The sequence below is a fragment of the Magallana gigas genome, chromosome 3, assembly GCF_963853765.1.
Source record: "Magallana gigas chromosome 3, xbMagGiga1.1, whole genome shotgun sequence".
Taxonomy (NCBI): Eukaryota; Metazoa; Mollusca; class Bivalvia; order Ostreida; family Ostreidae; genus Magallana; species Magallana gigas.
Genome location: NC_088855.1, coordinates 42,696,214 through 42,712,688, shown reverse-complemented (window position 1 = coordinate 42,712,688; position 16,475 = coordinate 42,696,214). Strand labels below are relative to the sequence as shown.

General features: G+C 33.9%; 1 protein-coding gene across 5 annotated transcripts in view; it reads left to right on the top strand.

The window, feature by feature from the left end:
* LOC105329068 (short transient receptor potential channel 7) overlaps positions 1 to 16,475 on the top strand; it is a 90,495-nt gene that overhangs the window by 31,940 nt on the left and 42,080 nt on the right. For 3 of the 5 annotated variants that reach the window (XM_066079886.1, XM_066079887.1, XM_066079888.1), the window contains one exon: positions 9,642 to 9,734. In XM_066079886.1, the coding sequence (XP_065935958.1) occupies positions 9,642 to 9,734 (93 nt within the window). Of the gene's footprint in view, positions 1 to 9,344; positions 9,735 to 16,475 lie in introns of those variants that run through there. The other 2 variants (XM_066079885.1, XM_034443482.2) reach the window with 2 other exon arrangements.

Genomic DNA, 16,475 nt, shown 5'->3' with positions numbered 1-16,475 from the left:
TCTGTGCACATATCGCTTCTGTTGTCTGATTAAAAGTACAGTTTTATTCCAAAGGACATTGTCAGGATATTAAAATCTGTCGTTAAAAAGGCTGAATATTATAACTATTGATTTTGAAGACACAAAACAACAAACGCTGTTTCTTAAGATAAACTACGGAATTTTCCATTTAGCAAAAAATTGGAAAGGGGTTTGTATTCATCTAGGCATGGTTTTTTACATCTAGATATCTGTTTGCATGTGGTCTGAGGAAGAATGTCGATCTAACGAGAGAGATAAAAATTAAGCTATTATGAGATGAGCTGATTTTAAAGTGATGATAGTTATTATTTTTATATGGAATACTCTTAATATCAACAAGATTATGTCTTGATAACAAGACTTAAATTTTGATAGGATTTTTTTAAAAATCAGTGTTGAATTAAAAAAACCTTTATGTACCTTACTAAAAGAAGTTCAATAAATATTTATGGTTTTTTAGATAAACAACAAGTAAGGCTAATCTTCTGCAACCGATTTTACAGTAAAAGTATTTACTTGCTCTGTTTTTGGGTTTTTTTTAAATCACACTATTTAAAAAACGCTCCTGTCGACTAATCCGTGCGACTATGAGTAATCTTCCTAGAAAATGTGATAATGAGGAGCATTGTAGTTCATAACCTAAAACACTTGCAATGTTGACATTCATTTTTTAAAATGGATATCTTGCTATTGTTTATATCTACAGAGTATTTTCTCTCCAATTTCTATTAATATTTGATTTTTACTAAAGAGCAAATTATTTCTATCATGCTGCCAGCCTTACTTATATTAACCGTTAGCTATTCTGCAATCGATTGCTAACCCTGAATTGTAGCAGTGTTTAGTTTAGTAAGTGACAAAGCTTATTCAAATACCTGTAAAATTAATGTGCACATTTTTACATGATGTCTTATTTTACACTTTTGGGGTTGACTAAGCGCGATTTTTTCGTATTCAATCGAAACTTTTCTACATTGAAGCACGTTCTGTGGTGTGGCAACGCACTTTTAAAAAATTTTTCAAAGTGCGTTAAATAGACAAAATTAATTAATGCACTTTGAAAATTTTTTCAAAGTGCGTTAAAATTTGGTCCAAATCAACGCACTTTGAAATAATTTTTCAAAGTGCGTTTTGAGTGTAGACCAACATTTTTTTACATCATGTGGCACTTAACGCACTTCGAAAAAATGAAGCGACACGGCGATCCATTCTTTCAGCAAGGGAGATAATAGCGTCAGATGGTATTTACAAGAACGTTTCTCATGCGCTGATCCATATTGGATGAGCTTCCTACATAGAACATTACTCCTACCACTGGATTCAGTCTCTTCCAGAGGCCTGATGAATTGTGTTTGCCAATTTATAAGAGATCAGATACAAATGTATGGATTTATGAAACAATTCTTTGAAGGGAATTAATGCAGCCCCCCCCCCCCCCCACTTTTTCTCGCAGCAACAAATTTTTTAAAATTTACATATAAAAAAATGAATTATAATGGAGTTGCCCCCCCCCCACTTTTTTGGAAGTAAGTAAAAATTGATATGAAAATAAGGAAATGAGGAGTCAAATTGAAGTTACCTTTATCCCCCCCCCCCCCCCCCCCCACTACGGATTAGGAATTTCCTGATTTGGAGGGAAAAAAATTTTGGTAAGGAAGAATTTTAATGTTTTGGAAGTATAGTTTAGTCTACCTACTACCCCCACCCCGGATTAGGATTTTGGCGATTTTTGGAAACTTTAAATTTCGGGGGTTTTTTTTCTTTTTTTTTTTTTTTTGCTTTTCAAGATTTTTGGGATGGGTATGGCACCCCACTTTCAAAAACGATGCTACGTGCCTGGTAGTGACACAGTCACACTTTATTTTTCACAATTTTTCTTGCCCCATTTTCACATTTACCATATAACCAGAAAATTGAACTTATGATATTATGTTTATGATAACTGTACAGATGCACTTATACCTGACTAAAGTCTTAAAAACAATTAAAATAACAATGGTGTATGAATGAACCATGTTTTGAGTATTCATAAGAGGATAATTAATGCATTACTGACCAGTCAAAACTTGTTAAAATCAAAGAACATTGTAAAATGTCATATAGCTGACAAGGTGTACTATTGTCTACATCCCTACAGATTTGATTAAGACGTCTAAGTATGAAGTACTATAATATGTAGTTGTACTTTATTTCCCAGTATTTCTCGGGAAATACCAGTTATTCCCGGGAATTACTAGTATTTCCCACCGTCCCGGGAAATATGAGTATTTCCCGCTTTTTTGCCAACCCTGGCCAGGCTCCACCGTCACCAAAATTTTCAAATCCCTCAACTCATTCAAAAACTAAAACCCTTTAAAGAAAAGTGCATAAATTTGAGGTCAAACCTCAGATTTGAGGCTGAGTATTGACTTGAGGAAAGTTGGTGACGGCGGGGCCAGAAAGTATAAACTCGTTAATGAAAAAATAAACTCTCGTCAGTACTTTCAGTACTTTGATTATATAGTCCCATTACTGTAATATTTAGGCGAGACAATTTATTATTTGCACACAGTTTAAGTAATGATACAACATTTTTCTAATTATATAGACAAATATTAGTATATATGGATGAATTCATGTATGACTTTGACGTTATAACAAGAATTAATTTTACTACCAATTTTATCTGAAACTTCAAGAAATCGACAATTTATTTTTCAAAGTGCGTTGATATCGTCGATATTTACGCACGTTGAAATTTTTTTTTTTCAAAAGTGGGTTAAGATGGTCCCAAATTTAACGCACTTTGAAAAATTTTTCAAAGTGCGTAATTTTTCAAACTGCGTTGTAACAATGCGGGGACTGACGTTAGACATCTAAACAGTTGTATACTCTGTCCCAACTTTCTGTTTTCACCACTTTTTGTTCAATTTCTCAATAATTATTAATACCTTTGTGCCCAAACTACATCCATTGACTAAAATGATAAAAAGTCCAGATTACCTGTTTTAAAACGTCCGTTCTACCGCGTTAGGTTTAATAACAGTAAAAATAAAAGGTCTTCGAGCATTTTGCATTGCAAAAAGACATGAAAGTATCCCGGATGATTACGTCGAAACATTGTGAAAGGTGTCCCGAGTTGTTCCGAATGGAGAAAGGATGAAAACATTTCCCAATTTGAATCTTCGTACGAGATTTGTCTTTGTTGGGGAACTTCCTCTGAAATCTTCCGAGTAAAAAACAGATGATGTATCAAAGGAAAAATGGATTTGATCTTTTGTCTTTTTTATCGATTTAAATTATATTTCATTGACAGGCATATTTATTTTAATTAAAAATCATCAAAATTGATGGAATCAATAAGTAACTTCGGACAGACCTCAGTACATATGATCATTATGTAGAAAAATTGGTGGTTCCTCTTTTGCAACGGACACGTTAGCAATGGTTACACACCTACTGCTATTAATTTCAAAAGGATTATTGAAGATACGTTTATGGAGATGTGATTATAAGCAATGAAATGCTTTATTCAGGGGTTTATAAGAACTTTGAGGGAAGCTATCAATGCAGAAAAGATCGATTTTCTGTAATGATCCAACAATATGGACGCATGTGACACAAAAACTTGTATTGTGTTAAAAGAATCTGTAAGCAAATGACATGTAGCACATTTCAAAACTATTTATTTGATGATAAAGTGATTGAACGGCCATTTTCATTTAGTCCACTTCTATATCGATAATTCCTGAGGCTGGCATGAACAAAAGATGGCTCCTTCATTAAAACTAGCACCCAATACCACTTACCAGATAAACAGTTACTGTACACAAGAAGGTATTTTTCCATGCATATTATGAGAAATTTCGAGCTATAATTACATTTAAGGTATTCAATGTATAATAAATGGATATTGAACAATTTTGAATCATCAGATAGTTAAATATGTATTGCTAGATAACAATGTAAGTGAAATAAACCAAAAATTACATGAACGACAACATATACATGTAAGAAGACGGTCATTTTGCAACTTTTGAAGCGGGCAGCTTATTAATATATTTTTGGTTAAAGTTATTCCCCTTTGATTTATTGATTTTTGATGATTTAATTATTGTTTCCAATAATTACCAATTAGTGTGATGATTATTTGTTTTACAATATATAAATATTCTTTGTAAATAAGTTGTTTGGCATAAGTAGTTTTAGGTTAGGTCTAGTTAGTTTGTTTATTTTCGATTTCCCGTTTTTAGATACCACAAATTATTCTTGGCCAGCACATATATAGGGACAGTGTCAAATGCGTTACGGGAACGACTGATTGGGGTTAAACTTGAACAGGTACGGCTAGATTGAGAGTGTGGACATCCCTGCTCTAACTAATCTTCGTGTTATCTAACCTACGATACAGAGTGTGCGGTCATCCCTGCTCTGTGTCGCATCGATACAAGTGTGCGGTCATCCCTGCTTGTATTGGTGGTGGTTGCGGCGGAGCACTAGTGTGTGGTCATCCCTGCTGGTGTTCTGGCCTTTCTAGCGCAAGTGTGCGGCACTCCCTGCTTGCGTTAGGTTGCGTTGTTGGCGTAAGTGTGCGGTCATCCCTGCTTGCGTTAACGTTGGTACCTGTTCAGTTGCGTAGGTGTGCGGTCATCCCTGCCTGCGTAACGTTGAGTCCCTATATATGTGCAGGAGCGGTGATTAAAGTCTGCACTTGTAAATATTGGCAGCAATCAGGGCTATCCGATTCTATCTCGGGTACGGGCCCGCGGGGATCACAGGCAGTGACCCCCTTGCACGTTACACTTTTTTGAAGAGTTCTCTTTCCTTGGTGAGAAAAGGGTTTTTTTTATTTTGTCAAAATATCTGCGGTTAATGCTTTTATTTTAATTTATATCTTAAAAAAAGAAAAAGTTTATGCATTTATTCATCCAGAGATTGCTGTGAATTACAAGTTACTTTTTACAAATTATTGATAAAACATGTGTTGCCCATAGTCTTCAAAGTAAAATTCAAGGTGCAAGTAATTAAATAATAATAGAATTTTGAAAATTCCTTTGATGGAGCATATTTATTTGATAACAACTTCAAAGTGATATCAGGGTTTAGAATATCGGACCATTATATTTTTTCAGTACAAGAAGAGGTCAAGTTATTTGAATATTGAATTATACGTTGAAGTCTATCGGCAACGTATACATGTATTTTATAAGGAAATTGTAAAAAGCAACATGAAATTCAAACAAATCTCGTTGTGAATATATGCACAAACTTGATAGTTTGACAAAATTAATTTTTCTTCTTTCCATCAAGGAAAGATTACTCTTTGAACAAGTTGCAGGTGCAATATGACCGGCTCCTTAATTGTAGTCAGTCATGTGAATTTGGTTTATTTTATTTTCATTGTTATCAATCAATGCATGTTTAACTTAATAAAACAAAATGCGAAGTTGTTCAAAGTCCCTTCATTATAAAATGAATACATTAAATCCACTGAGAATTGACTTATTCATCATGCTAGAGATGTAAATATTCAGGTATGAATGACTTCAATCCGTTAACATTTGATGCCCCAGTAAAACGGTCCATAGCATCGTTAAAGTTTAATTTCGTTCAAAGAGAAAGTCTTCCCATGACATTTTTAATTACAATGATCTAAATAGCAGGGCTTGTTGAGAAGTGTTGATGCGCTGAATATATTCAACCGTCTCAAAACCGTTCAAGGTGACACCCTGATTGCTAGCTAGCAGTTTGGTCATCTATAAAGTCTAACATATGGAGGGTAATCGTGTTCAAAAATCCAGACATGTAAACTTGTAAATCCGAATATGCAATCGTGTTGATGTGTGAGCCTGAGCATGAATATGTGTAATTCTGATCGTGTAGCCTATAAAACTCGGGCATAAACACGTGTAAGATTTGACTCAGTTTCTTCGCATGATGCACATTTTGCAACTTTATTGTTTACATTAGTTAATTAAACCTTCAACTTTGCACACTTTCAATCCGTAGTTTCTGCATTTGTAACTTCAGGCTCGGCAATAGCACATCTGACATGATACAAATTGACAAATGTAAAGTCTACAAGTTTGTCGAATTTTGACATGACCTTATATGGAAACAGTGACGTCACTGATAGAAAAAGGCTAGCTGCAGGTAAAGGCATGCCGTAATCGCCGGAATAGGGACGGAATAAATAAAAAAAAAATATTAGGTAAGCCTATAATCATATTATCTCTGGATAACAACATTTCATAGAGTATTATTTTTCGGAAAATTAAATTATGAGATTGGTGTACATTTTATCAAGAGAATGTATAAAAGATGCGAGTAAAGAATTCGATCGGCATCAGATATCCTCTTAGAACTGAAAAAATTACATTTAATGACTTTGTTTGAATACACGTGTATAAAGATATATACGCATTTTTATTCATAGGCGTCTGAACCGGGAGGGGGGGGGGGGGGCTAGGGGGGGGGGGGCTAGGGGGGGGGGCTTTTTGCCAAGTTAGACCTAACCATTAGGAACATAGCAACAGGGAGGAGTCAACCCCCCCCCCCTACTTTTTCCTCGCAACAAACAAAATTGTTCCTTTAAAGACCTTAAAGAGAATGAAATATTAATAATATTGATGAAATATGAATAGTGATATTGAAAATTAGAGTCATAGTAGGTATACTAGCACCCCCCCCCCCCCCACCACCACCACCACCACCACCACGGATTAGGAATTTCATGATTTGGGGGGGGAGGGGGTGGGCAGGTAAGATTTGACAACTTCCTATCTTGAAAACTGTTCGATGAGTTATCGGTACAATAAGGGTACCTTTTTGACAGCCACTCGCCCGTCTGCAATGTTTACTACTAGTATTTCAATAATCGGAAACCCGGTTAAAAATTCACTCTCAAAATTCTTAGAATTCAGAAGCAATGGAGTTACATGGGACCTCACGGCGATCTCCGAACCCCATGCCGCTCAAAATATATTTACCCCCTTAGGAAATTTCTTGATCCGTCTCATTTTTAGAAAAGAGTACGCATTTACTTATATTCCAGTTTAAATTACATGTCAATTTTTTTTTTAGAGATATAAGATATTAGGCATTTCCTTTTATAATACCATGAGAATTATATTACGGAAATTGGCGCATTCGTCATATCGGCAACGATTTTTTTTTCTACGTGAACCTCTTCCTGTTTGGTCCAGTTTCAATCATACCTCAATTTTAATTTTAAATCAACCTAAAAATAATACCGGTGTTTTCGATAGAAAAGGTGTTCATTAAAAGCTTATTGCAACAGTTTAGCTGAATATTATGTTTATTTTTCGTTCATTCCGGTCCGGCGGTTACGGCATGCCTTTTCCCGCAGCAAGGCAGTTGCCATATAAGGTCATGTCAAAATTCGACAAACTTGTAGACTTTACATTTGTCAATTTGTATCATGTCAGATGTGCTATTGCCGAGCCTGAAGTTACAAACGCAGAAACTACGGATTGAAAGTGTGCAAAGTTGAGGTTTAATTAACTAATATAAACAATAAAGTTGCAAAATGTGCATCATGCGAAGAAACTGAGTCAAATCTTACACGTGTTTATGCCCGAGTTTTATAGGTTACACGATCAGAATTACACATATTCATGCTCAGGCTCACATATCAACACGATTGCATATTCGGATTTACAAGTTTACATGTCTGGATTTTTGAACACGATTACCCTCCATACTAACATACCCCTATTCCATGAAATTTATCGTAGCTACTAGTCGTTTAGCTGCAGGTCTCTAGCTCCTGGTCTGAAAAAAAATCGGAAGGTCGTCCATCCGATTTTTTTTCAGACCGGGAGCTACAGACCTGCAGCAACAAGTCTTTACGAAGATAATAAAATCGGGAATGGAAATTCTTAGTTAGTCCTGGGTGTATCTGTGTTTTGTGAGTAAAACCATTTCATTGGAAAGATTATGGTTGTTATTGGGTTTTTTTTCATTAATGATCATATGCATGTCTTATTCTGGTCGTAAGACACTCTGCACCTTACCGGTATGCCTCAAGATTGAACTGCATTATATAAATAGTGCCTGTTTGGGAGGGTACTAGTAATAGTTGAAATTGACACCCCGAGAAAACCATTGTCACCCTCCCAAACAGACATTATTTATTTTATTATACTGAATGTCTTAATTTTAAAGAAAGTTTTACTGATTTTATTAAGAAATGAGGTGAATTCTACGACGAACCGTACGCGCATAATTTACGCGCATGTAACAATTCGTTGTGTTACCCATTGCCAAGTATGTTGCTAACGCTGAGGGTAATAGAACGGATTATTAACTGCGTCTAAACCAATCAGATTTCAGTATTTAACATGAAAGTATAATAATAAATTTTATGACTTGCGTAGTATTTGTAACAAAATCTGATGAAATTAAATGGGAATCTCATGAAACTTAATTGCTAGAGAATCTAAAACCTCAGCTGAATGGAGATCCTCTTCTATAAAAATAAGCCTCCATTTCATCTGCATTGGTCCATAACATCATTATTGAAGATGGACAAAAGGAAAACACTAACTTCACCAAACCCCGGATACTTACATATAAGTCAAAGGGGGTAAAAGGGGTCAAATGGAGTCATTTTCTGACAACTTTTTCAACAGTGTTTAGGTGCCAGTGTGTTTGAAAATTTAAAGATTACGGAAAGATTTGGTTGACAGAAAATGCAGACCTGCCCCCTTCCCGCGGCCCCCCTTTTGTGCCTATTTGATATTTCGGCTAGCCTATTGCTGTCCAAAATCTTTCCTGATTTATGTATACAAATTTAAACAAAAGTGAATTGTAAAAATGGATACAGTCCTGTACATAATTATATGATTTTTTAATATGTTATATATATATTTAACTAGAGCAACAATAAATATTCATTAATTTGTTTCCGGTATTTTGCAATGGTTTATTAGTAGTTTAAAGATAAATCATCGAACTATTATTATTTGTTTATTTAACATTAACTTATTCATTCATTTCTCTATTCATTCATTTCTCGTTTTTAATCGAAATTTGTAATTTTTTTTTATGGTGCAAGTGTTCGATGTAATATAAAACTCAATGCTTTTCTGTTGAAAAAGTCATCTTGCAAGCAATATTAATATCAATTCGATAAACTCACGGTAGCTTAACTGATACCTGAGCATGGGAGGTGACACATTTATAAGAGTTGTGAACCTATTACCGCACACCCTTTCATTCCTAAAAACCCATCACGTGGAATCGATATTACTTACAGATAGTTGTAATACGGGCGTAGCTTTTATCAAGATACAGATGAGATTATTCTGTGGGTTTTTTCCCGAGCTCTATATCTCGTTATTTGTTTTTACCTCCTAACCGTTCAACAACATTGTTGAGGTGTATACGAGTTGTCAGGTATTGATGTTTCGACGGTCGAATGATGATTATACTGGAAGACATTGAAGGAACCCAAACGCCGTAACACAGATAGGTCTCTAACTGAAATACCTGAATCAGTAGCCGAGTAGCCGTCAAATATGGATAGGCATCCCCGGGTGATTAAAAGTCACCGCTCCGACCCAACTAACCAACGCAATAAAAATATGTTGGCTGTCATTTCTCACATTAAATTGCAGACGATGTCCAATTCCAAGAAAAGGATATGGAGAAGAAGGCCCGGATCAAGTCGGTTAAGTTTCATGTCCAATTCCTCCATGGATACAAAAACAGTGAGTACCTCTGTAGATTCTATATATAGTAGTTTAGGAAGAAGGTGTTCGATTGCAGATAGCGGTTAAAAACAACCGTATTCCACGACAATATCAAATCTTTCTGTGACGTCATATTTCATTTCAAAAAGATTCAAATTATAAATTCAATTCATCAGATCAGTGCGAGGTTATATTAAATTGCTTGATGTAGTGAAACGTTTGGGCTGCGCAAATTGAACGTAACGAATCTGCCTTGAGGACTATCATTTTTTCAAAAACAGTGGTCGATTTGGATCTATTTCTGGTTGTAAATCTTACGTGAATAACAAGAGAATACTTTGCTGATTAGTATCTGTAAAGAATTAAAACACGAGCTTGCTATTAGAGATGAACGAACTTAGTTTCAAAGATAAAAACATTAAACTAGAATAACGTTTCCACAATGGATAGGGATTTTTTTTTATTGGTTTTACTTCGTTTGCGACAGTACAAATTAATTATATTAGTTGAAAGATAATGAAATGTTTAGAGACATGTCATCGCGGAATATCTCGTAACGAAATTTTGTACGTAGTTTTCCTTTTTAATGCATACCAGTTCATCATTATTTTCCCTTTAATAAATCAGCTGAGCCTTCATGTCTAATAAGGTTCCTATAATGGACACGAAATATACAATCTAAGTTAATGTCAAAAACAACTAGGACAAATAACATGATTTGTATGTAGTCGTATTGAGTTGGTTATTACGACTCGCGTTTCATCAAATGTATTCGCCTTGTTCAACATAAATTTTTCAAGCAAGGTTGTTATGTTTCTCTCCTCTGAGACGTTTGAGGGTCTGATGACTCGTCTGTATAGTGACTAAGAGCCGAATCAAATCAATATTCATAACACATAAAATTGTTCAAAATATTTTTCAAAGGTAAATTGCATTCAATTTATGCATAAACTTTTTGTCAGCGTTTTCAAATTAAATATTTAAAACCTCCCATTCTCTCCGTTTAAAGCAATAAGAGCTGCAATTTTCATGCTGAAATTTTTTTTCCACAAAAATGTTATTTTCTACTAAAATGACCAAAAATATCATGGTTTATAATTTCTGTTAGCCTTATTTTTGTGGAAAAGCTGTTACGAAGCCTTAATTGAAGCAAAATTGAATTATTGTCGTCCTGTACAAAAATTGAACTGCTATATATTCCTTAGAAGAGAAATCTTTCTTCTGACAAAAACAAATGATTTTTTCAAATCTTATTTATCATAAAAGTTTAATATACATGCGGACTTAACATACTAGCAGGTTTTTGCAGCAAAATAAAATTCTAAGAAATACAGCTCATATTGCTTTAACAGTTGAGGTTTATCGATAAACATTAAAAATTCCAGGCTTCATGGCAATGTCAAAGTCAACTAATCAGTAAATGTCATTGCATTTCATAAGGATAAAGGTCAAACAAATGGAGGTATAGTTGCCTTAGTTACCCAACGTGGATACAATCAAAACAATGTAATTTGTTTACACTAATTGGTTTGATTTTTATCACGTCCAGTGCTGCCGAATCATTAAACTTTTCGCATTTGTTCAAATTGGACCCGTAAGTCAAGCATCTAATGTATAAAGGATCTGTTATACATGATACCAAAATATTTATTTATAATGTTTGTGTATTAGGTTTCAATATTTACATTTTCCAATGTCTTTGTCCTTGTGGTGACACTGCGAATCAAATTTTTAAATTATTGTCCAATACGTTAAATCAATGATACAAATAACGTATTTGTTATAAACGGTTTGCATAATTATATGGAAATAGCGTTAAAATGACTAGAATGTTTGATTTAACGACTGGCTAGAGTTATATGAATATAAGTAGTAAGGAATCATTTTTGAAATAATAGTAGGCGATCAAATCTGGTTGGACGTGATCAGATCTATTTTAAACCATTCAGGCTTAATTGGATTTGATCACTACAACCGTAATAAATTACCCAATAAGTCATTATATAAAAAACTGATTTCTTATTTCTTAAAATATTTCGTGCATAAAAGGATTTCTACATTCCCCCTTCCCATAAGTCATAATATTTAAAGACTGATTTGTTATTTCTTGAAATATTTCATACATAAAAGGATTTTTACCCCCCCCCCCCAACACCCTATGTGAAAGGATTGACATTCTTCTTTGTGTGGGAATTTCGTGGGAATCAATCAAATAACAACGGATTGGCATTCCTAACATAACATGAAACGCAGTACAAATTCCTTTTCTCACATTATTAATCAACAAAATAACGTTCCTATGGACTTGAGAAAAGAGGCCAATCCACGAAAAAATGACATCGCGAAATATATGATTTCGTCTTGATTAAAAGTAGTTGCATTTGGTCAGCTTTTGCTGGTAACACTGTGACAAATCCCCCTCAGACAAATAGAGAAATTTCCCTTTTTTAACATATTAAAGGTACGTAAATCTGAAGCACAATAACCACGAGAAATGACAGATGTATTTGTGTTCTTTTTTTATTATGAAATTGCGAAATGTGCGATCTCCAAACTTTGACTGTTTGTTAATCGCTGATTCCACGGAAACGATTAAACTGATACATGTGTTAAATCTGCTTAGTATGCTGCACACAGCGTTCGTTTTTGAAAAATCAGTGTATTTTTCAGTAACATTTACCATTGATAAATAAAATCACTTACAACGCAAAAGATGATTACAGAATTTAGCAAACCCAGCATTGGGAAATGAAAATGAATGGGAAATACTCCTATATTTTTAATGATGCTTTAAGAACACTCGTTTTAAATTTGAATCGCCTCTGCAATGATATCTATTCAGAAACATAAATCGTGATGAAAATCATCGATTCTAACGAAATATATCCCTAATGAGATCAATTTCTGCAACGACGTTTAATGAAAAAAAATTAATTCCTTCCCAGTCCCTCTACATGGCTGGTAATATTTGCTTCTGTTATATTCAGGTAGTTAATGCATATTATGAAGCTAGAGCAGAATATTCATCGACTGCGTTAAATTCTCAAAGAACTTTTTTGTTTCGCCCATAGTCGGTTGCAATTTTCAATTGTGACCAAAATGTCACAATCGGCGGTCTTTTTGTGGATTGCATTTTTATTGTTTTTCTCGTCCAACAAAAGAAGAAAAATAGATGCTTTGGGAGCTTTAAGGAGGTTTATTTAATTAGAATGGAGAATGGAAATATGTTCAGGTCCCTTCTATTTACCATACCTATCGGGAGGATATGGTGGTGGTATTTCTTTATTTCTTTATTTACAATTTATTAAGAAAATCGTTATTTACAAATTAACCCAGACGATGTGTTTAGATAAAACAGACACGTAAGGCAAAATGATGTTCATTAGTCCCACCACTGGTCACGCCCATACTGGATAGAAACCCTTACCCTCCTTTCATTTGGAATCGAGTTTTTATTTTTGCTTCTACGGATATGAAAGAGCATAAAATTCTGAAGAAAGATTAGTATGTGATCCAAAGAAACGCGAATAAGACTGGAAGTCGTTGTACATTTGTATGCATTGAAAGTTTTTTATGCCGGATACATCATGTGAATCAATGAACTTAGATCATTGTGCGGGGTGGATGATCGAGGTGTTTTTTTTACACTACAGGGTATATTTATCTCCTTAAAAGAAGAGCTCTGAATATATTCAAATTTCAAAGCTAAAATATATAATTTTTTCTTTATCAAATGATATATTAAAAAAAATCATATTTAAAAAGATGCCCATTGGCCGTATGGTTAACCTGAAAAAAATAAAACAAATTCAATAAAGTTTTGATGGTATAATATGCATATCGCGACATTTGAATTTCATCGCTTTCAAACTAACGAATTGGGCTAATTAATCTAAATAAACGACCATAAACTTCATTTTCAATGAATATAAAATTGTTTTATTTTAAAAATTCCGATAATTGAAAAACATGGGATATGTCCTTTAACTTCATAAACACTTCTTGATAACTGTCTCCTTAACTCTCTGTGCGACAACAGTAGTTGTATTTTCTGTTGAGGCCATATTCCATACAAGCACTGCAACTGCTCCATAGCAAACATAATCAGCCACCTATGATAAATATTGGATTGACGTGCATTGCTTTTTAAAGAAGACCTGTATTTATATAAACAGACACTCAAAGGTAACAAAAGTAATTACTGTGTTTCTACGAAGCCATCCTTTGCCTTTCTTTGGGATCGATGGTCGGGGAAATTATACATTTATTGCACATGTGTGAGGAAGATATAAGGATTTATCTTCCCATAAATATCTTATTCCTGGAGATTTTCGTCGAAGGGAAATGTGGTTTTTATGGGTGAAATAATCTTTGAGGTTTTATCTCTTTAACCATTGTGCAATGAATGGTAATTACAACGAATAAAATATTCCGTATGTTTATACACATTATAATTCACAATACATTCTGGCATTCTAAAACTTTCCTCCATACATGACATACATATTGAAATTCTAGGGAAAACCGCATAACACAAAAGCATAAGAATTGAATTGAATTTTTTTTTATCAAACATCTCAATATATTTACACTCACTTTCTTTCCTCCTATTAAATTGCATTGATAGATTTGAGTGACATTTATGCATAACAAAGAAGACCCAATCACCAAATCTGGTGCGTGTGAATACATTCAGTCTTCCTTCAGAACATGACTGACTCTCCTCCCGACTTCAAACCGGATCACGACATGATATTATACTTGGGCTGATTAATATTTCATGGATGTAAATATATTTTAAAGATTTAAATGAATTCAATTGATTAATTTCTTAGTATACCAAAGATAAAATCATCTAATTACAGAGTGAAAAATAAAATTGTGTTATTAGAATTTAAAAGTCTGTGCACTATTTTTGTCAGCATAATTCGGCTGTTCCAATGGTTCTTCCGTTAATTGCGCATTACTCGTTGTATAAGGCCGAGATTTTTTTTAAATAAATCATATTTCCGGAAAAAGAACAAATGTTAATTAAAAAACGTAAATATAAGCATTAAATCATTATTTTTTGAAAGATGTGGTCTCATAACTGCAACGGTGTGTGCAAACAAATTTTCATTTGTTTTGTATGCACACACCGTTGCAGTTATGAGACCACATCTTTCAAAAAATAATGATTCAATGCTTAATTGACAATCTGTGAGTGGTTTAAATTAGGCGAGTGTTATCTCTCTTTTTAAAGAAACAGTAGATTGTAGGGATCCTTTGTTCATAACAGGTGCAACGTTCATAAGGTACGTGTATTTCATAAGTAGACTATGAAATATATAATTTATTTATTTTTTAATCTCACGATACAGCAATATTTCAATACAACAGAATCAAACTTTTTCAACAGAAGAGACTTAGTTTAGAATGATAAGTGTCGTTATGAACTTCTTTCACAGCCACCACCCCGTCCTCCAATCACATAAAAAGGTCGCTTTGAATCCATATTTAGTCTTTTTCATTAGTCAAATTCATTTTCCGTCAATCGCTTGCAAATGAAAATTTTCAATATCGTTTAAAATATTACTATGCCTATATTGACCAAACTTAGTAGGAGTAAATTTTTTTCATTCCCCAGAGGCCTCATACTTTGAGTAGAAAACTGCAAAATATGCAGTCTTAATAACATTCTTCATTATTTCTGGTTTCAATGAATTCGGTAGAAATTAAAATAGATATAAGCAGGAAGGCTATGACAAAGTCGTATATATTACAGAACAAAATTGTAATTTTGACAACGACGAGTACTGTAAACGTACGACATTTGGCTGTGTATTATATTTAGCTGTTTTGGCGGAATGTGGCTTCCGCTAAATCAAGTACATCACTAAATGCCATGTATACATGTATAAGAATAGTCACATTCAGGGGTACGCTAATTCAAATCTACGCCGACTTGTTCATGAACTAATTTCCGCCAAATATCGTATAAACAAAATATAATTCGTTAAAAGTATTTCCGGTTGTATTTCAGTACAAAGAGCACAGTTAAATAAATACAATTTATTTGTTTTCTTTTCAGTAGACATAAATTTTAAAATGACTGTTATAGCCTTTGATAGACCGGGATAAATAATGTCTGAATATATGGGTATTTTATCTTTAAGTTAAGCTTAAATATTTTCGTAATAAACTTAGTTCTAGAATGTTTAAATATTTTGATTGGAAAAAATGAAACAATTCCTTGCTCAAGGAGAACGCAGACCATTAGTTTTTGTTAAAACACAGTTAACGTTGAAACCTAATTATCATAAAGATTGTGTGCAAAACCACAGGGGCCAAGCCCGTTTTAACATTAGTTTCAATGTATCCATAAATAAAGAAAGGGGTCGAACTCTGACCCAAATAAAAAACCACCAGCTCGCTTCAAAAGCCTAATAAATCAGTTAATTTTTAAAACACTCGCAATATGCATGTATTTTTCGGAAAAGTAATGTCTGAGATACACTCATGCCGAATTTCAAGTTGATGGGTCTTAAAATAGCGGAGATATACGTCATTATTTTCTCGAGGTCGTTAGTTTATTTTTACTCGGACATTTACCGGTCCAGGGCTCACGATGGGATTTTGCCTCTGACAACAGCAGTATTGCAACAAGTCGAGAAACCTTTGCAGTAATCTTTGAAAATCTTACATCAAATGCACGCTACTTACATACAAAAACTCCGATAAAATTCCTTAAATACTCTCCATATTGAACTTTTATTCTGC